The 21,072-nt window shown below is 42.7% G+C and overlaps 3 protein-coding genes across 5 annotated transcripts; all 3 read left to right on the top strand.

Annotated features, from left to right (window-relative positions):
* The first annotated feature begins 5,907 nt into the window (after positions 1-5,907).
* Positions 5,908-8,241, top strand: LOC105911849 (cytochrome c). Its single transcript, XM_012840702.3, has 3 exons — positions 5,908-6,044; positions 7,357-7,531; positions 7,623-8,241. The coding sequence occupies exons 2-3, from the start codon at positions 7,363-7,365 to the stop codon at positions 7,766-7,768; spliced, it is 315 nt and encodes a 104-aa protein (XP_012696156.1). The 5' UTR covers positions 5,908-6,044; positions 7,357-7,362; the 3' UTR covers positions 7,769-8,241.
* A 1,101-nt stretch (positions 8,242-9,342) lies between these two features.
* Positions 9,343-14,666, top strand: LOC105911678. Of its 3 annotated transcripts, XM_031558530.2 has the most exons (6): positions 9,343-10,099; positions 10,607-10,667; positions 10,902-11,688; positions 12,211-12,295; positions 12,725-12,835; positions 13,041-14,666. In XM_031558530.2, the coding sequence occupies exons 1-6, from the start codon at positions 10,053-10,055 to the stop codon at positions 14,263-14,265; spliced, it is 2,316 nt and encodes a 771-aa protein (XP_031414390.1). In that variant the 5' UTR covers positions 9,343-10,052; the 3' UTR covers positions 14,266-14,666. The 3 variants fall into 3 exon arrangements, with proteins under 3 accessions (XP_031414390.1, XP_042558775.1, XP_031414391.1); XM_042702841.1 differs by lacking the exon at positions 10,607-10,667 and having other exon boundaries at positions 9,346-9,927; XM_031558531.2 differs by lacking the exon at positions 10,607-10,667 and having other exon boundaries at positions 9,346-10,099.
* A 430-nt stretch (positions 14,667-15,096) lies between these two features.
* On the top strand, positions 15,097-19,812 carry LOC105911677 (neurexophilin-2-like). The gene is made up of 3 exons (XM_012840508.3): positions 15,097-15,763; positions 16,026-16,169; positions 18,356-19,812. The coding sequence occupies exons 2-3, from the start codon at positions 16,125-16,127 to the stop codon at positions 19,118-19,120; spliced, it is 810 nt and encodes a 269-aa protein (XP_012695962.1). The 5' UTR covers positions 15,097-15,763; positions 16,026-16,124; the 3' UTR covers positions 19,121-19,812.
* The last annotated feature ends 1,260 nt before the right edge of the window (positions 19,813-21,072 follow it).

The following is a 21,072-nucleotide window of genomic DNA, read 5'->3' as shown; positions in this document are numbered from 1 at the left end:
AATGAGCTCCTATCGCAGTGAATCTAACCTGCTCCTGAGGCCTGCTTTGTGGACACAGATGTGATTTCACTGATCAGTCATCAGCTACGACCCGCTCAGTCTCAAGAGCTTTGAAGATGGTCATTTTTCAGCCACTGATTCTCTAAGACCCTCTCTCTCTGTCTCAAAAACACACACCAACCCTCTCTTTCACTTGGATACACACGAACACACACACAGACACAAATATGCATGCACAAAGACACGTAGAGACACACTACAAATGGACTAGACTGTTGCATCATAATGAAAATTTCATTATAGAACAGTAAATAAGCATGCTCACTGGTTGTGACGGGGACAAAGAATGCACTGAGTATGACAGAACTGTATGAGTGTGAATGTATGTGAGTGTGTGTAAAAAGTATGCTAGTTTTTAATGTAAAACAGTCTGTGTGTGTGGGTGGGGTGAGTGTGTGAGTTTGCATGTTTGTATGACAGACAGTGTGTGTGTGTGTGTGTGTGTGTGTGTGTGTGTGTGTGTGTGTGTGTGCACGTGTACATTATGCATAACTACAAACAGTGTATGTGCTTCTGCATGAGACAGAGAGAGTTAGGCCGACAGAGAGGGACAGAGAAAGGGAGAGTGTCTATGTATGAATGACAGAATATCTGCAAGATCCGGACAGGGCTTCCTCAGCTTGACTAAGAGAAGGAAGAGGCTCTCAGCATGCATGTCTGTTGGGGGGGGGGGGGGGGGTATACGTATGTAGATGTGTGTTTGTGGACATGCATGACTGTGGGGGGGGGGGGGGGGGGGGGGGTGTATACGAATGTAGATGTGTGTTTGAGGACATGCATGACTGTGCATGTCAACTGTCAGTGTTTAGGACCATGCATCGCACAGACGTGTTAAGGAACGAATGAAGCACGTTTGAATGTTTCATGGTTTTTTAGTCACTTCGGTAATGTGGTCAAAATGATATTCAACTCAGCTGGGTTTAAAAAAATATTTTCACTCTCACTGTATATACATGCCATATTGCATTCAGTACTAACTGGTGAATATTGAAGACGCTGAAAATTACAATGATATTCTCTCTGAATTACTCAAAACAGCTGGCTACAGTGTAATATCTGACCATCTTTTATTTAAACATGTTTTAAGAAGTTTGAAATAAAGAAGCAATTTCCTTAGTGGTAAAGCATTAAGATTTTAAAGGTCAGGTGTTTAGCAGGCGCTTTTATCCAAAGTGAATTACAGACAACCTGCAGCAATCAGGAATTGAACCTTACAAGGTGGTGATGCTAACCACTGCACCACCACACCCTACATCATTTTAAAATTATACAATTTGAAACACTTTTATTTTCTTTAAATTCTGAGAATACCAGTGGACTTAAATGAAGTGGACTGTGTTTTTGTCAGGTGCTTTCAGACCACAACTTATAGATTTGAAGAAACTGAGTATTACTGTGGGGAAAAGGTGGAAAAAAGGTGCTAATAGCTGTTAAAATGTTGGAGACATTGAGTGTTGAGAGAGGAGAAAGTAGTCATTGGAATCAACCAAAGAAACATCACTGCTGCTATCTAGTGGAGAGACATAGAAGGGCTTTTGTGCTTGTTGCAGTGTAAATGGTGATCGCTGTAACATGAGACAATCAACCAAAACATATCACCTTCCTCTAAGAAGTTAATGGAAGTTCGCTGTTAACGTAACAGAACCACAGATGACAGGTGAGTCAGTTATATAGCTCTCTGAAATATGCCTCCCAATAGAAATTTTTGATCAGTGTATGATTCAAATGTTTTGAGAATGCCTTCATATGGTCCAATACAGAGGTACGCAGTCAGCCCCAGATTTGAGTGGCCCCAGATTTTCATTCCGAACAGCAGCACAAGAAATTCCATTCCTTTAAATCAATGGTCAGTCATTATTTTTTTGGATGGTATATTGGTTGCATCAGATACGCTCCTGCGAACCATGCCAGTTCTCAGCTGATGTAAAAGTATCTCATCTGCAGCTTTTCTGTATAGTGAAGTACGCAGTGCTAAGCTGGGTCTGTGGGTGATGTGATCCATACCATGACACAGATCACACCACAGAGTATTAAACAGCTATACAGCTGTTACAGAAATGCGGGGCTTGCTGATGACACAAGAGATGTCCCAGATCTGTCACACTCAATTTCTCAGCACTGGGAATTCCAATTCAAAATTAGGTCAAAGGGCAGATTCCCATTTTGTTCCAAACCAGTATTCCATTATTCCATCCAGTAATCCATATGGTTATGGTAATTGTTAAGGTATTTAGCAGATGCAAGTTTCCAAAGAAAATGATCTTACACACAACAAAAGTTAAAACAAACAGTTAATAGCAATAATGATGACGACAACAACAACAATAATAATTCCAACTATCAAAACTATTATTATATTTATAAAGTATGCCTCTAACAAAATAACTAGTTAAACAGATGATTGTTTAAAAAGATGAGTTTTTAAAAAGATGAGTTTTTAAACGCTTTTTAAATGTGTCAAAGCTATCACTGAACAGACAGCACTTGGTACGTCGCTCCACCACTGAGGTACCACAAAGTAAAGGAGTCTTGACTGCGATCTCTCGCTGCTGAGAGAAAACAAGGACAACAGACACTGATCAGAGGAGCGAAGTGGTCGAGTGGGTGAATAGCGCTGAATTATGGCATTTAAATAAGCTGGAGCTGATCCACTGGCTGTCCAATCGGTGAGAGTGAGGGATTTAAATGTAATTCTAGCAGCTCGAAGGATGACCAGCAGAGGAGTTACATGGGTCTTCGACTCATGAAAGACCATGATGATGAATTCAACAAAGCTCCAATGTCCAGACAAGGTAAAACCTGTTAAGGAGGATAGGAGAATTGCACAATAATGGCAGCAACTTTTTCAGTAAAGAAAGTTGCAAAGTCATCAGCAGAGAGGGAGGTAACTGATAATAGAGGTGGAGGGATAAGAAGATTCTTGAAAGTGGAAAACAAAAAATAGTAGAGAATATCCTTTCACTCGAAATTTTTCTTCATATCCATGTCACTCATTATATTAGCCTTATCAAGCACTTAAACAAGAGATCAAGGGGCTGGATTTCTGTTACAAAGATGGCAGGGATTCCCTGTGGCCATGTTGGAGACTCCTAAAGATTCTTTACATCACTGTACAAGTCAAACAAAGAAATCTTTGCTAGCCCGTAATGCATTTAGTACAGGATTATAGAGGAAATGAACCCTGCAATTCTCCTCTTGGCTACCAGATGGCACAGGTGTACAACTAAAATCAAGACACTGCCCAAGGAGACTGCAGTGCAATCTGCAAAGCGAGAGAGAACATATCCACCTCACATCCAAGTAGAGGGGTCACATTTCTGTTTACAGAATAATGGGCTCCAATCACATTATTTATGTGGAGCCTTGCTGGTCATTAGGTAGTCTGACCAGTTTTTTATTGTGAGTAAAACATAGAACTTCCTTATGAGCATGAACATGATAGGGGTATCAGGGTGTAAAAATATCTTCGGTCAAATGAGGACATATACCACCACCCCTCTGGTGAACTCTCTCTCTCACACACACACGTGTGCATGCATACCTCACCATTCACCAAGTGTTCTGAAAAACAGTGCAACATGTCCAAGACTGTCAGCCATATTCATTTATTGGTTACAAAATAAGACTGTGAACACAACAGTAGAGGGCAAACACAGGAGATTGGTGAAAGACTAAACAGACTAGGCAGCCTGCTTGTACAATTTGCGTGTGTGTGTGTGTGTGAGAGAGAGAGCGTTAAAGCACAACATACGTATGTTCATGTGCATGTGGGTTTAAGCTGTGAATGTGTGGCCCGGCATGTAGAGGTTCAGGCTCAGTGCTTATGTAATGTAAATATCCTACTGCCACTTGCAGTGTTTACATTATGTGTTAAGTGGGGTGAAGAGATTTGCCCTGTATTTCAACCCTTTGTGCATACAGAAACCTCTCTACCTCTTACATAGGGAGAGAGGGCCAATCTGTTTCATGTAGACTATCCACCTTAACATAGGCCCACTTTCCAGAACTTAAAAGTGTGAAAATAAGGATGACATTTTTTTTATTTATTTTGAAATTCATTACAATTATTAATTTGTGATTTGTCCAACAGCATAGACATGTGTAAAAAAAAAAAAAACATTTGATAATAATTATAAGATCATGAGTAACTACTATGAGGTTTATGATACTTAAGGCTTTTCACACAAAGAGTCTGGGAAGTGACCTCCAGCCAAGACTCCCGTTGCTCTGAGTCTTGTGCAACTCTCACAAAGGTTCATTCATGGTATGCCCAAGTGTTATGTAACGGCCTGCCTGGTTCCCAGCAGCCAGAGTGTGCAATATATACTACGAACAGTTTGACATGTGTGTGTGACGTGGAAATTGGGGGCAAGGGTATGAGGAGGATACTTAGTTGACATCAGCTGGCTTGGGTCCAGACTTAGCTATCCCAGCTATCCAAAGCATGCAAGCCCTTGGACTTGGACTGTGTCTCCAAGACACACTGAATAACATGTTTATGACATGTGAAACCGGAGACACATGCAGTCTACCATGAAATGTAACCTACAGCAAACCCATTCAATGAGCAGTGTATTGTTATCTGGTGTATCTTATGAATTGGAGGCATCTTTGTGTTGAAACTTGAAAGTACTTAAATTCACACTTTTTAAACTGACTGTCTTTATACTCTTTTAGACACTGCTAAACTGAAACACTGAGGACCTGATCTATCTCTGAAAGCGACCATTTTACAATAACCTTAACCAACGGCCAATAAGATGGGCACTCCTTCTCGATTACTTTTATTTGTTAACAGCACAATGATAAAATTTCTCCTATGATATGACCTACGTTATGCCAAAGGTTAACCCACTCAGTCGGCCTGCTGCTGCAAAAGGGCTGTAGATCACCCTTCACACGTCAGGAGTCACTAGGGTAACACGCACAAACTTTGTTACTGATTAACCTCAAATCAAATATTGAAGATGTAACGTCTCACTGCAACTGAATCAGATGAGTTTCCTGTCGGCTGTTGCCTACAGGATACGACTCACAGGCTATCCTCGTGTCCCCGCTTACACAGCTGTTATATTCAGGTCAAACCCTCACACGCGCATAGTTACGGCGGATTCCAGTAAGGGCCATGTGCTGGGCGCTCTGCATTTCGGTTATAAGATTTCGTCTACAGCCCAACCATCCACGTATAGGTGCCTATTATAACAGCATATTATAAAAATTACGAATACAAAAGAAAGAGTTACCCACTTCATGTTTTCACAAAATAGCCAAAGCGTCCCTAGTCAAACAAGTCTATCCGTGTAGGCTTTCTCTGAGGTTAACTCGCAAGATTCTGACTTATGCAAACCTCATTGAAAGTCTTTCAGCGGACACTCCATCTCCGATATGGCGGAGATTGAGTGTCCTTAAAAGACCTTTCGGTGCAGCCCTTCATTGCGTCATTTGCGTCACGATACTGGGTAGCCTTGTCATTAGCAGCCCCTTCTGAGCAAATTTAAGTTAAAACGGCAAACAAACAACGTTTCAAATTATATTTCTGTGAGAACCCAGATCAGACTTACTAAACAATGTATTACTTTAGGCTTACTGTAGCCCACATAGCCTAGCCTCTATACCATGGATTTCCTCCTTCTATCCAACTGCATGGAGATACATTTAAATAACGGAACATCAGACGCATATCTATGCTCGACTTCGTCTAAACCGATTAACAATAGTATTTTATGAAGTCCACTGCCTTAAACTATCACCCTTCCATCCTTTCCCTACAAGGAAGTCTCGGCGCGAAGACTAGCCGTACGTCAAGTGGTTACAATCCAGATTCGTCGAAAGCCAGCACGTGATGGAGAAGCGCCTGACTGTGATGTCATTTGCCGGTGCCTCTATAATGAAGTGACCTTCCTCTGCGACCGAACAGAAGCGCTCTACAGCAGCAAGCAAATCCATCCTATAGTTATATCGAAGTCGTCCTTTATAACTCTAAGGTAAGCACACGTTTTCGTGAAAGAGTTATTTTTTGTCATGATAAAAAGGAGCCGAGTTTATGTTTCTGTTCATTATATTCTCCAAAATATGGAGATATAACAGCATTGTCTAAAACGGATGAAATAACGGCAACGGTGCCGTAACGTGGGCAACGGTTTATAGAATAGCAGATTGCGTAAAACAAGCCGGTGCCTTATTCTGTAGGATAATCGGCTGTAACCTATTAGTAATTTATGGATGATTATTGCCTGACTGTTTTACACAGGAAACAGAAGATACAGGTGTAAATGTATGCTGCAAGTATTGTTAAGTTTTAGTAATTTGCTACCAGATAATATTACTGTGTATCAAGAAGGATTCCAGCGCATTCGAAACAGAATCATAGGCTAACGTTAGTTAACCAGCAGCATCAAGGAGGCTGGTTACGTTAGCTGTCGTTAGCAGCTTTGGCAGGGGATGCCCTTCGAAATGGTTAAATTATCCCGGCTCTGTGAAAAATGTTTGCTTGATTAAATATTGCAGGTTCTTTTTGTACACCTGTATTAATGTAACGTTTTGGCATGACGTTAGCTCTGGACACTGCTTGACAAAATAGTAACGTTATTTCATAATAGTGAGTCAACGTTAGCTAGCCACGAATGATTGTCAAGGGTTATTATAAGACACTATGTCAGCTAACGTTAGCTATGCTACAATGTTGGGAATATTAACAGATGCTTAAAGGTGCTTAACACACGGATATCACTGCAGTGTGGAGAAATCCAGAAGTCGGATTTGGTGACATTATTATAGTGTAATTCACAACCGACTTTTTTTAATCCCCCTTTGGTAATTTACCTGGCATAGCAATATTCTATTAGCTTTATATTCTATTAGCTTTATATTATATATGTGCTTTATAGCTTTATATTATATATATATAATATAAAGCAAAAGGTAGTGCAGTAACGTTAAGTTACCTCCAGTTTATAAGGGGATAAGCAGAACTGGAATATAGCTAGGATTTGTAAAGGACTCCATCCTTGACATTGAGCTAGTCATAAGTGATTGTAAGGTTAGGCCCATGTCTTTTCACTGCCAGCCAGTCAGGTCGTTAGGTACAGTTACATGAAATGCTTCCAATGTGTTGATTACATAAAATAGAACAACGGAGAGAAACTGCCATTCAACTCCACACTGACCTTCGGCAGCAGCATCACCTTCAGATAGGGCAAGGATTCTGGGCTGGAAGAATAGGCCTATCCTGATTGCAGTGCAGTCTGGTAGTTGAAACTGAGTAGTTTTCCTTATTTACCATTATTATCTCTACAGGTTACCATGGGTGACGTGGATAAAGGCAAGAAGGTTTTCGTTCAAAAGTGCGCTCAGTGCCACACAGTCGAAAACGGCGGCAAGCACAAAGTAGGACCCAACTTGTGGGGGCTTTTTGGCCGCAAAACCGGACAGGGAGAGGGCTACTCTTACACAGATGCCAACAAGGGAAAAGGTAAGGGGATGTAACATATATAAGAGAATCAACTGATGCATATGCATGCTGTGTGCTGAGACCTCACTGGCTTGTTTTTACTGTCTTACAGGCATTACTTGGGGAGATGCCACTCTGATGGAGTACTTAGAGAACCCCAAGAAATACATTCCTGGGACAAAGATGATCTTTGCTGGAATCAAGAAGAAGGGCGAGCGTCAAGACCTAGTTGCATATTTGAAATCTGCGACATCATAAAGCTGTATTTGAACTGAAAAAAATAATGTTTTATTTAAAGTTTGTGTTTCAAATATTTTTTTCTATGTTAACTCACAACAACCTCAACAAGATGAGAACAGAATCTTAATAACAGACATTCTGGATGTTATTCATGGTGCAATTCATACTACGCTTTATTTAATGCAAGAAAAAAGTCTCATCACTGTCTGTAAGTGTTGACTTTAATATCAAGGTCAGCAATGTTCATGGAAGTTAGATGTCATCGATCTTTGGATTCCCTCCCTCAAGAAGGAATGGCAGTGTGTATCCCCTGGTTTCACAGGAATCTATGAAAAGATAAATTATTTAATATATTGAAAATATATAGTTTTATGGTAGAAATATTGTATTGGATGGAAGAATAAAAAGGGAGGGGGTGGGGATGCTGGAGGCTGCAATAAAGGTGTGTGACCTGAAAGAATTGAACTCATTAAAAAGGCACATTTTCAGTCTATCTGTGTTGTCAATTTCTTTAAGATCTTTTTTGGTTACTGCTGTTTTGGACACAAGCAACTGTACATACATGTACATTAATTGTGATCTTTGATGGAAATGAACTTCATCAGTAAGGGTAGCATACATACAAACTGTTAGGTAGGCCACCGGCTTAGACATGGCCTTAAAGCTTAAATCCCACGTGAGTTGGGAAGGCGGAGACAGGAACGAGTTCAGTGAGGGTCTTATCTTCAGATCAGAAGGCAAACTTTGATTTTGTTACCCCAGGCTACATATTTTATAGAGTAGGCTAAGTCAGAATACAGCGGATGTGTTGGAGGAAGTTCTTCGTAGAATGCAACATCGCAATCTGTAACAGATCGCAATGGCTACGGGACTGGTCTGAGAAGGTTATAGGAAGGTGATATCCCTGTATTACAGCCGGTGGGGAAACACTTATGCGAAAATGTCTACTTCACAATGCTATTACAAGTCAGTCACGTGCGGCCAGCACAGGGGTTAGCCTCAGGTCACTGTTTGGTTCAAACGTAAATGTGGGAAAGTTCATCTGAAATTTGATTTCCAAATTATGATCTCCGCTTCCTAGGGTGTTTGTACGGCCGTATGAGGTCAGACTTTAAGTTGTTATCAGCAGCACCTGTTATTGTTCAGGAACATGTCAGATGCCGAGGACAAAGTTCACTGAATGCCCGTGCAGTGTCACCTGTCTCCCCCCCCCCCCCCCCCATTCTGTCTGGCTCCATACCTCTACGTAGTGACTTCAGTGGAATGCAAAATCCACTCCTCAATTTTCTTGGTAGATCACATTTCACAAAAAAGTGGAATACAAAGATTCAAAAAGGTTTGTTTTCCATTTAGAAAATGTATTTACCTTTATACGGATAGCATGCGTGTCAGTTGTAGGCAAAACTAATGCTTTGGTGCCACTACACAGGTTATTCAATAATTTGCTGGTTTCAGTTTATTTTTACAGTCGTTACTAAAGGAGGTGCATACTGCCCTCCAGTGGACAAAAGGTTATTACGCAACGCCTTTTGTAACATCAAAATAGTGAGTAGTGGGCTGGTGCATACATAGACTAACAGAGGCTATGTAAAATACCTGATGATCCAATCCTTAAATAAGTAAATTATGAAAAGACAAATTTGGCGCTTTGATTTGATTCTGGTTGTTTATTAAAATGCTGCAAAATCATAACATAAAAAACAATGGATAGAATAGAGTAAGCTGAGCAAAATGTACAGCCTCGAAGGTTATGTAACACATGGGACATATGAGGGTAGCAGATCACTCAGTGACAGAGAATGAAGTGTTAAATACAGCAGCAATAAAGGTTGTAATATAAAATGATTAAAAAAAAGAAGAATATCTGTTTTGGACAGTCTCGTCTGAAGGAAAAGATATTTCGACAGAGATGTCCACAAAAATATAGCCGGCATTTAAAGTGGCCTATAAACTGTAGGTGCAAACATCATTGTACGAATCATGATTTCTCAAAAGAGGCGCAAATGTTTTTATTTTTTTTATTTTTTTTAAGCTTGATACATAGAAAAAATGTGGGAGTACATTTAAACTTTTACCCTGTAGGTGGCGATAGTGACATTTCGAGTTTGAGATTCACTAGAAATGAAGAACGTAGCCTATACGCGAGACAAATATTTTGGCGGGTGTGTGGACTGCACGTAAGTTGAACGAAAGTTCTATTAAACCTGAAACGGAAACCGTCGGATCATTAAAATGAATAGTGATCTAGCGTTAGTTGTTTGTAAATGACAAACATATGTTTGTGTCAAGAAAGACATACTAAATGACAATGGCTGCTTTGAAACTGGTTGACGGCAAGCACCATGAAACGTAAGAAGTCAAAACAAAAACATCGGCTCGTGAAACTAAGCAATGTTAACTTTGTGCTGTTGTAAATCTGACGTGAAAATGATTAGCTACATTAGCACCTTGGTAAACTGGCTTCATAGCTGGCAATCATATGTACGCTCGTCATTGTTTCAACACATGTTTCTTCTATTATTAATATTATCATCGTTGAATTCAGTGCTTCGTTAAGGTTTTCAATTGTATATGCTAGCTAGCTAGCTAAGCTGTTCCTTGATAGGGACTGGATGAGTGCATGTGAGATAATAGTGTAGCGTAATCTTTAACAAGACAGGCTGACTCACGTAGAAGTCGACCAAGGTAGGATAGTCTCTAGCCAGTGTTACCTGACATATCTAAGACTCTCAAGGCCAGATTATTATTAGTTTTTAAGCCATGATGTGACTCCGAACATCAATAGTGACATTGCCAACACGGTTGTGTTAAAGTCAGTGAATGGTTAAAAAGGTGTCTTCCATCCTTCCAAAGCAGATCACATCATACCTATCGCATGCAGAGCTCAAAGAGACATGAGGCAGACGGTACAGTAAAGGTAGTCAGTTTTTGTTGTATTATAGCTTGGTAGTTATTTTTTTTAAACCTCACCTGGCTTGAAGCAATCAGCATCCAGCTTCTTGTTAAAGCAAAATCATACCTAGCAGTATAGTTCATCAGGTCAGGGCAGCTTTTTGGGCCTGCAGGATTATTAAGCATTATCAGACATGGGTGGTTCTGGTAAAATGTCTTAGCTGTGACGGTGCTAAAAACCCTTTGGTGTGTTGTGCAGGTGGAGTGTGTGATTAAAGAGGTGGAGATCCGCACTAAGTTCAGGCACCTCACCATGAGCCAGTCCGAAGCAGCTGACCCATGTCAGACCAATGCTGGGTCCCGCTGGAAGTCATTCAAAAGTAAGGGGCATACCAGACCTGTCAGCACTCTGGCTGACAAATGCCAAGAGTCTGATCAGGATTGCGGGGACGATGATCTCTTCGACCTCACCAACAGCTCTCGTAGTTGCCGCGACGGGTGGATGAAGAGCTCTGAGAGTCCTACATGGGGTTTGGATGGAGGTTCGTCCCCAGTCACTTACAGTTTGGTTCTCCTGTCAGACGGCATTGAGTCGGAGGCAGCGTGCTCAAACGCAGAGTCGGCAGAAATGGTCCTCGTCTCAGAGAGCGAGGATGAACCTTTGGACCTGAGCCTGTCGCCATATTCAGGCCCCAATGTATCTCCTGAACGGATTATCTCTCCTGTGACCCACATGCTGTCCCTTTCTCAGAGCCAAGAGCCCTCATCGCCGGAGAGCAGTGGGGCAGAGGCTGGCTTGACGTTTAGGATTGGTTTTAGTGGGAGGGAGTCTGCCCCGACTGGCCGTGGAAGTGAGGGGTTGATTGTGATAGGCTGTGAAGATGAGGACTGTGAGGACGGGAGTGTGTCGGACGGCTCCCACTGCTCCTTCGCCTCGGGCCCCAGCAAACTGCGGAGTCCCATTCCCCAGAGGCCGTGTGCCAGCTGCCTGAGGCTCCATGCAAATATGAAGAGGCAGCCCAACAGGACGAAGACCAGGGTGAAAGGTGAGAACAGTCATAAGGGCACACAAAGCCTGGGGAGGAGGCATATATATCAGCTGTTCCACCAAGATGGAAGTGGCTCTCAGAAAGCCAGAGCACTGGAAAATCAATGATCTCCCTCGCATTTAATTTCTGTGCATCCCTTCCCTTCTGATGGTATTTTGGGCAATTGCCATGTAAAACAAAGAGCAGGTAGTGTGAGAGTTTATGCAGTGACAAATTACATTCAATTGTGTAAGATTCATCAATCAGTATTGTATTTTGTATGCATAAGTATGTTAGCATATTGTATGTATGACTATATGTAGTATATGTATGACTGTATGATGGCTATCATCATAGATATCAGAGCTGTGTTGTTTAGTGTCACTCTACTGTATGTCTACTGTCAGGTTGTCAATCCTGATGTCACTGTTGGTTTGTCTTGACTGTGTTTATTTAACTGTGTGCATCAAAAAAACAGTGAACCCTGGGTTATCTTGTCAGCTTGTGTTCTCAATGTCTCATGATGGATTGTTTACTCAGATCCAGCCTGTTTGGACTATGACCAGTGGATGCTGTTAAAACCGTGGCGAAGTCGAGGAGTGCACGGCTTTCCCAGAGTGAGGGGGTGAGAGGATTCATGCTTGTCTGAGGTTGAACTTAGGGGATAGAGATGGTTGTATTTGCCTTTTGTAGGCTGACCTGATGCGTGTGTGTGTATGTATGGTTCATGCGACCTGTGGTGTGTGTGTGTGTGTGTGTGTACTGGTGTGTGTGCGTGTGTGTGTGTGTGTACTGGCTGCGTTGTGTATATTTGTCACTTTAGGCTGATGGGTGTGTCACCATTCATCTGTTTTTTTTGTTTTCAGTAGTTGCTCTTATCTAATAATGTGTTTGATATTTGTATGCGTGTCTGTGGTAATACTTCCTCACCTGTGATGTTGTTGAATCTGAATCAAAGTAGACTGAGTGTGTGTGTGTGTGTGTGTGTGTGTGTGTGTGTGTGTGTGTGTGTGTGTGTGTGTGTGTGTGTACATATGCCAACACGCCAACACAGGAAGTTGTTTGAGCATCTTCCTTTGATCCGGCGGCGTGCAAAAGTCCGGGCTGAGGAAGACCTAGAGGATAAATATGAAGTCTGTACAAGACCTCATGTGTTTCTGCAAAGGTGAGAAGACCATAGGCCATACAAATTCACACATTCAAATGGGTGCCATGACAACAAGATCCTCTGAGGAGGAGAAAACACGCACACGAGCACAAACTCTTGTTCATGCTGATTTGACTAATTGCTCATACAAGGTAGTTTATTTGTGTATTTCCTGTTACTCATGCATGTGGGAATTGTCTTCCTGTGTGTGTTTGTGTTTCAGAAACTTTCGACATTGCCAGAAGTCTCAGCCAAAATTCCTCAAGCGCAAACAGGTCAGGAAAAGGGCAGGGTCAAGAGGGGGTCGAAGGTCAGCTAACCTCTGGCCCCCAATTGGGGGCCCTATAGCGAAGAAGAAGAGGAAGAGCTTGGAGGACTCCATAAACAAGAAGAGAAAGAGTGTGAGAGAGGAGAAAAATATGAGAAGGAGACGAGAGGAGACGAGTGTGACAGATGAGCAGGACGAAGACAGCATGCTGCTGGGTAAGGAGCACCCTAGCTATGACGTCACTGCAGACTGCAGTATAGAGGAAAATGCAAACCGGCAAAGTCCAGACAGACGTATGGACACGATCACTGACACACAGACAAATGGATGCCCTGACAAGCATGTAAATGTCAATGCACAAAGCCACTCAGACAGACACGCAGGTGCTGATATAGGCAGTCGGCCACACAGGCGCACAGACAGAAATGCAGTCGGTAGCTCAGATGGCCGAGAAGCCAGACTGGGAGACCTTAGGACAGACAGACGCAGAGACAAACAGTGTTCAAACCAAGACTCTGTCTTGAAAGCAGATGGACATAGTAAAGTGAAGGCAGTCAAGCATATAGTCAGTGGTTCAGACAGGCATGCAGATATAAGCACATATAAGCCCATTATTCGTCTGGTTAGATGCGGTAATGTGAGGGGGGATTTCAACACAGCAAGACAAATGGACAGACCCAGGCAGGCGCCACACAGTCCGGAGAGTCGGTCAAACAATCATCTCGAGGTTGCTTCAAGCAGGCATTCAGATGTAGCCCCAAGCATTCACTTAAACAGCCCCTCAATAATGATTGGAAACAAAGTCTTGGACGGTGCAGGTAGTCTCGTGGACAGTCGTGTAGAAGTTAGTTCAGACAAACGTGCTGATTTGAGCTCTTGTGGCAAGGCAGGCGCGGGCCAGACTCGCAGGTCTCTCACATTTGAAGACCTGCTGAAAAAACCTCCCTCCACCACGCCCATGATGAGCGTCTCCAAAGCAACCCCAGTGTTGGGGTCAGAGGACCCATACACGTTCCGTACCCCAACACCTCCCGGAGCTCAGACTTTCGAAATGCTCAGGAAGCACCACCCGTTTGCCCGCACCTATGAGAACACGGGGGCTCGACCAGCTGGCTTCAAGTCCATGTTGAGCACTCTGGATCGGAAGCACTGCGCTGTTGTCCGGGAGAACTACCCCTGAGTGGCGAGGGGATGGTTGGGTGCAGCAGCCATTGAAGTACACTTATTGCCTGTTCTGAGCAGTTCATGCAGTTCTTTGCACCTTATCTTTATAGCCTATGTGGGGAAAATGTTAAAGTATTTATTGTTATTGTGTTGTGTTGTTATTGTGTTGAAATGTGTATTATTAGTTGATCCTTTGTACTTGAAAGAAGCATTAAGCTTAATTTTCCTTACTGATATCCTAAATCAGCCTATAAGTGTGGCTGTCAGACCTGTCTCACATAAAGTGGATTGGATAAAAACAGAGCTTTTTGAAGGGTGTGCATTGTGTCTCATTAATGTTCTATGATGCATTTTGAAATTGAGAGGATTTTGTTGGAAAAAGTACTTTGAAGAAATAAATAAAACGTTTTTGCAGGTGTTCCTGTTATTCCTTGATGCAAGATCGAGTGGGCCACTTGGTGGCGCCAATAACTTATGCATGAAGCTGTTGGGGCTGCTGAGTCTTCGGTTTTTAAGTCCACAACAGGACATGCCATGCCCAAATGTAAATGGAAAATAATTGGCACGTACGTTACTGTTTAAATCATAAGGAAACGTGGTTAATTAAATACATCTCCGCAAAACCTGAAAGAAATTATGAAATCAGCCGAGCATCAAGGAAATGAAAAAAATATGATTTGAAAGGAACATGAAATAAAAATCTTAATATAAATCTAGTAAACGCTTAGCTTTGATGATTAACAAGAATAGCACATTTATGACTGAAACCCGTAACATTTAGTGTTGTCTATTATTTTACTATTTAGCTTGCCTATTTCTAACCTGGTATACACATTCGTCAACCAACGGACACAGAGAAATGACGTTGTAAATGTTAACTGGATGCGCGGAGAACCGTGGGAACCTCGCCTGAGTATAAATGATTCCATCCTACACTTGACTGGAGTCAGTTGAGGGTGCCTAGAGAGAGCACAGCTGTCGCTCCCCACTGAGGTTTGGTGTTTCCTGTGAACTTCTATCACTGGATCTCGATAGTCACTTGACCGGAGGTGCTGAGCAGCGCGCTTGCAGAATGCGCGCCCGGCCAGAAGCCAACATCTGTACCGGGAATGGAAGCGAGCGAGGGCGCGCGGAATTTTTTATTTTTCCTCTGAGGACTGTTGACGAAATACTTTTCTTTTGAGACAATTATTTGTCCATAAGCGCTTTATGATATTAAAATACTGCTGTTAAAAATACAAGCACACAGATGAAGAAGTCTAAGAGGATTTGGGACTGACTTGAGCCGACCAGCCAGAAAGCGATTATATTGTTCTAATCAAGTCTAAAGAAATGCTTATTCGTTGTCACATTTGTTAGCACTTCTTGGCGAAGCTGTTGGGCGGTCACCGAACACAATCCACGCCTGCGGGTGTCCTGCGCTAAAGGTGTCCCGTCTGGGTGTCACCACACGCGCGTAACGGGATGCGCTCCGTGGATTAGAGATGTGCAAGCACCACTGATAATACGCAGCGGTAAGAGTAAAAATGACTTATTAATTTCAAAGGTCTAGCAGATGTCATAAAGTCCATATTATATTCATGCGCATCTGTTCGGTATGGCACGATAAAATCGACCATGCACGACATTTTAGAATCGAAATTGCAGATTTTTTTAATCCTTCTCGTTCATTTGGAAATGTCATCAGGGGTGTTTTTTTATTCGACTGATAAAGCCAGAATTATTTACCCCTGTGATGTCCTTAATCCTTGCTGTTCTGTTGTCTCCTCCACGCAGTTCGGATCAGCGATGGTGCGCGGAGTGCAGAGTCTGAGCACTGAATGTGGATGTATTCAGTCCTAAAGTTGCCAAAGAACGTTAAAGAAAAATCCCAAGATGGCAAAGCTCCTTCGGCTGACACTGGTGTTATACGTGCAGATGGTGAGTTTTCCTCTTCTGACTCCTCGTTTAACCCGAATAGCTAACCTCGTAACCACCATTGTTTTTTTGTGTGCCGTCGATGGACTTTGATGTGAATCTCCGGACGTTAACTTTATTTTCTGAGAATGGCAATATCATTACACCTGTATTTACACAATTTGAAAAATGAATAGTAAAGACTATTTAAGATGTAATCCTAAAAACATTTTACAATACTCAAAATAACATTTTGACAGTGCTCATTTAGAAATATTAAAGGCATGGATAATGATGGTGCATTCATTTTAGGATTAAGCAAATAGATTCAAGGAATTATGGTAGCACACTGCCAGAACAATTTATAAAAATCGCTAGTATGAGTGGATATGTATGTGTGTATTTCAGAGAGTAGACAGTGACACAGATATACACAATATGGTGGCAGGTTATGCCATATTCGTCTCTAAAACTCCTGTCATGCCATATATCTATGAAGACTTCAGAAAACCAGCCTTCTCACATCTCAATCCACCAATCCCATGTTCCTAGAGTCATTTCTTACAAACAGAATCATTTGTGTGCGTTTTGTTATGCTTAAATGAAAAGTTAAATTGACTTTGACGAGGTTGTGTGTGTGAAATAGTAGTATATAGGCCTAGCCGGCTTTTGCCAGGAGGTTTGCTGCGGACAACTACATAGACTAGATACCACTGGTCTAACACTCCCCCGGGGACCTGTGCCCCCTCCCCACTTCCCAATCCCTCCCAGCTCAATCACACTTCTCTCTTTTCTCTCTTCTCTTCTTTCCATCCTTGCTTTTAAACCAAGCCATGAAATGTAATAAAAATGTGGGTGGATTATGAGAAGGTCCCTAATCTCTGCCTCATTGATTAGTTTTTTCTTTTATTTCTTTATTTTTCTTCCTTTATTCCCCCCAGGGAGCTTATGTCAGGGACATTAATCCGCCGTTTGATTGTGTCTGTCTCAGCCTGCTTCCGTCGGCACTGTTCATTTCACTGTGGCACAGCGGCTCGTGCCGAAGCCTGAAAGGGGATGGTCCTAAACTTCAAAGGCCATCCTTTGCCTGAGTGAAAAAAAAGACCTCTCTCACTCTTTTCTCCTCTGTGGCAGGCATGCTTTAGGAGCACCTGCTCTGCACTGTGAGCTCTCATTACTCTAAATGGTTTGGGATCAGGTAAACTGATCATTGTCTTGACCCTGGCATTTTAGAATAACCGATTAGTTCTCAACTGTATGTGTTGGGAGGAATCAAACTGTATTAGCTGATCTGCCTTAGCAATAGAAATAGAAAAATTCATAATTCAATGCTCTATGAAGCGCTGAGGATTTTGTACTCATTTATTGGGATTATAATTTGACACCAGACACTGATACAGAACATCAATTTTGGGAATTGTGCTTTGAACTGCAGAGAGGAGAATAGAGGAGGAGTTTGAAGGTTACAAGGCGAGAGAGAACGAGAGGAGGATGAAAGGACTGAGAAAGAGGGCAGGGTAGAGTGGGAAAGAGGAGGTGAGGAGCACAGAGCAGAAAAACAGTAGAGAGGAGCAGAGCAGAGAGACGGTAACTCAGAGATCTGGGATCTTTAGTTAGCCTAAGTTAGGTTTGAAAACGAACTGTGGAGAGGTGAGCTTTCTGCGCTCATAGCACTGGGTCTCATTTTTCATCACAACCTTGTGTCTGTTGAGAAGTATAACATGACCAACTGCATACGTAAGAGAATTCAGTGTCCATCAGGAGGAAACCCAGTCATTTACAGATATAGACAGGTGATGACAGCATTTGATTGTGTGTGTGTATGTGTGTGTGTTCTGTTTTTGTCACTGGCTATAGTTCCCATGCTTGCACACACCTCATGCAGTTTCTGTTTTGGCTTTGTCACCTGTCGTTGCTGTGGGCACTCTGTGTTTAATGGAGCTTTTCATACACTGGTTTCACATTCACCAGCTAGACTTAGGCGCAGAGGGGATCAAAATAGCTCCTTTGTGGGGTGGTTGTGAGTGTGTGGGTGTACATGCATATGAGAAATAGAAGATATGGGGAAATACCACAGTGTCTGACAGTAGACAGTCTCATAATACACACACACACACACACACACACACACACACACACACACACACACACAAACACACACCCAAACAGACAAACAAACAAACATTGACTCTCACATCCTCCTTTTGTAGGTGGCTTGCAGGGCTGACCAGGGCCTGGTGGAAGGTGTGGTGGAATGGAGCCAGACCCAGGAGCGGGGGAGTGTGTCCTCTCAGGAACCCCCATCAGCAGCCCTGAAGCCTGGCTCTTTACGGCTCTTTGCCCAGCCACCCCCTCACGACGAGCCCAGCCCAAACGAGACGCGGCTGGAGGAGAGCCCCCAAGAGCTCTGGGCGTGGCTGTACAACCTCACGGGCACAGACGAAACCCTGGCGCGTTCCAAGCGGCGCCCCATCGTCAAGACGGGCAAGTTCAAGAAGATGTTTGGCTGGGGCGACTTCCACTCCAACATCAAGACAGTCAAGCTCAACCTGCTCATCACCGGCAAGATCGTCGACCACGGCAACGGCACCTTCAGCGTCTACTTCCGCCACAACTCCACGGGGCTGGGCAACGTGTCAATCAGCCTGGTTCCGCCCAACAAGGCTGTGGAGTTCCAGAGCCAGCTGCGCGAGCTCGCTGCCATGGAGACGCAGGACTCCATGGCCAAGGGTTTCAACTGCCGCATCGAGTACGAGAAGTCGGACCACAGCAAGCGCACGTCGCGGTGCAGCACCGACCCGTCCAGGGTCTGCTACCAAGAGCAGACGCAAAGCCACCTCTCCTGGCTTTGCTCGAAGCCCTTCAAGGTCATCTGCATCTACATCGACTTCTCCAGCGAAGACTACCGGCTGGTGCAGAAAGTCTGCCCGGACTACAACTACCACAGCGACACGCCCTACACCTCCATGGGGTAGTGGCCCCGTCCCCGGCATGCCCCGCCCCATCCTGTGGCGTCTCGGCCTCCCCTTCACCTTGCCCCTCTGCATGCCTCCAGAGGAGGCCCTTGGGGGTCCCACTAACTCAGAACTCCAATTAGACCCCTCTCCTCTTAGACCTTTAGCCCTTATGATGTGATCACAGCCAGGCTCTGTTCCCATGTTTTTGTCCAGCAGTTGTCGCTGGTGTCTCTATGCCACGTTTCAGGTTTTGTACCGCCAACCCTGTAAAATCTCCTGTCTTGTGTATTTTTTTCTCTCTACTGGAAGTAAACTAAGCCTGTGGTCAGAACTAGTGATTCATGTTGCCAGTGTATTTGTACTAATTTTTCTGAAGTGTTAAGCACCAGTGATTGTATAAGAATGAGAAGTGCTGAGGATGAGAAGTACTGACTGTGATTCATTCTTATTTTATCCTAGTCATGCTGTGCCCTTCCTCACTATTAAACAATACAAAACTTGACACAGACATCAAGACCAAGGGGTCAAGTTATTCCTACATTCACGTGGCTTGCATTGAATGAATATTGTACAAATTCCAGGCTAAGCTATGTCAGAAACTTTAATTACAATAAAACGTTGACAAACCCATTTATGTTTGGCTTGGAGCACCGGTGAGCCAATGACTGCTGGAAATTGGTCAGAAAAAAAGGGTTTGTTTTTGTCTCTGACCCTGTTTCACACATTTTTTTGTACCAAACTGCCCCAGACTAGTACCCAGTTGGAATTGGATGTGTCTGCCAATAGGAGGTCTATAAACGATGAATGCTATGTTGCTTTGCTACGCTATGATGCTACTATATACGGGCAATTCAGGTACTGGCTTTCATTCTGATTCCAGTAATTTAGTGAATTTGAATCCTTCAAACAAATTATTGGTTTTATTAGGATTGCTTTTTGCAGTGCATATGTGGTCCATACAATTTGTTCAAATTACAAGTCTTTCAGATACACAGGCACCTTCTCCAGAAGCTGTGTATAATTAATCCCCCCCCTAATAAAGAGATCCTTCCAATCAGTTTATTGTTGGAATGCATTATGTATGCATCCTAATCTCACTACACCGATAGGACTCCTAAATCTGAGTGTAACCCTGTAACTAGTGTTGAGGCACATGTTATCAGTCTGCGTACACATTCCAATCTGTCAGTATGTGATTACTCTTGAGGTTCTAGTGCTTGTCAGTTTGTGATAACTCTTGAGGTTCTAGTGCTCCCTGCTTGAAGACATGACAAAGTACTTCTACAATGAGGAACATAAACAGCACATCTGACATTGACCGTATTAGGAATATACATCTTAAAACAGAGCAGGGGATACCACTATTTTGATGCAGACATTATGAAGGAGATACCAGAAGCAGTCAGTGTGAGTACAAGCCAGGCTTCATCCATTCATTTCTTGCTTTCAAACGAGGCCATAAAGACTGTTTATCTCCATCTTCTTCTAAAATGAAAAATACAAATAGGTTGTTTGAACAAACTCTGCATTCAAACCTATTAAGAGTTAAATAGGTTACACACCAACCTTGAGGGCCTCGGGTCTCTGCTGGACTGCACAGATATGTTCCACTCATTTTGGATCCCTCGCTAGAACACGACACATTCAGCAGCTCAAAAACACTTGCAAGAACTTTTGACACGTTTGTTTTTTGTACATTTTAATTTCAAAGCATGAAATCATAATTCATAATTCATAAACCACGATACAGTTTTTTCAAAACACAAAGAACTCAGATGTTTGATCAACCAAGCAAAGCAACGGAAATAAAAGGACCAAGTTCAGAAAGAATGCAACATGAAGAGGAAACACAAAAAAAAAACTTTGTAAACAAAAAGAGAAGTCGGTAAACAAATCTTCATATTTACCCAATAGTTAAGGAGGTGCAAAATACAGACATCTCAGTTATTTTTTTATGTGTAATATCCATA

The sequence above is a fragment of the Clupea harengus genome, chromosome 21, assembly GCF_900700415.2.
Source record: "Clupea harengus chromosome 21, Ch_v2.0.2, whole genome shotgun sequence".
NCBI lineage: Eukaryota > Metazoa > Chordata > Actinopteri > Clupeiformes > Clupeidae > Clupea > Clupea harengus.
Note: the sequence above shows the minus strand (reverse complement) of the source record. Positions and strands in the feature narration are given on the sequence as shown.

What these genes read in the sequence shown, in the direction of transcription:
- LOC105911677 (XM_012840508.3), top strand. Translation starts at nt 16,125, where the DNA reads ATGGCAAAGCTCCTTCGGCTGACACTGGTGTTATACGTGCAGATG. An exon ending in TGGTGTTATACGTGCAGATG is followed by an intron (nt 16,170 to 18,355) that starts GTGAGTTTTCCT and finishes CTCCTTTTGTAG; the next exon opens with GTGGCTTGCAGGGCTGACCA.
- LOC105911678 (XM_042702841.1), top strand. Translation starts at nt 9,592, where the DNA reads ATGATTAAAAAAAAGAAGAATATCTGTTTTGGACAGTCTCGTCTGAAG. An exon ending in GACGAAGACCAGGGTGAAAG is followed by an intron (nt 11,689 to 12,210) that starts GTGAGAACAGTC and finishes TTGTTTACTCAG; the next exon opens with ATCCAGCCTGTTTGGACTAT. An exon ending in CCTCATGTGTTTCTGCAAAG is followed by an intron (nt 12,836 to 13,040) that starts GTGAGAAGACCA and finishes TTTGTGTTTCAG; the next exon opens with AAACTTTCGACATTGCCAGA.
- LOC105911849 (XM_012840702.3), top strand. Translation starts at nt 7,363, where the DNA reads ATGGGTGACGTGGATAAAGGCAAGAAGGTTTTCGTTCAAAAGTGCGCT. An exon ending in AGATGCCAACAAGGGAAAAG is followed by an intron (nt 7,532 to 7,622) that starts GTAAGGGGATGT and finishes ACTGTCTTACAG; the next exon opens with GCATTACTTGGGGAGATGCC.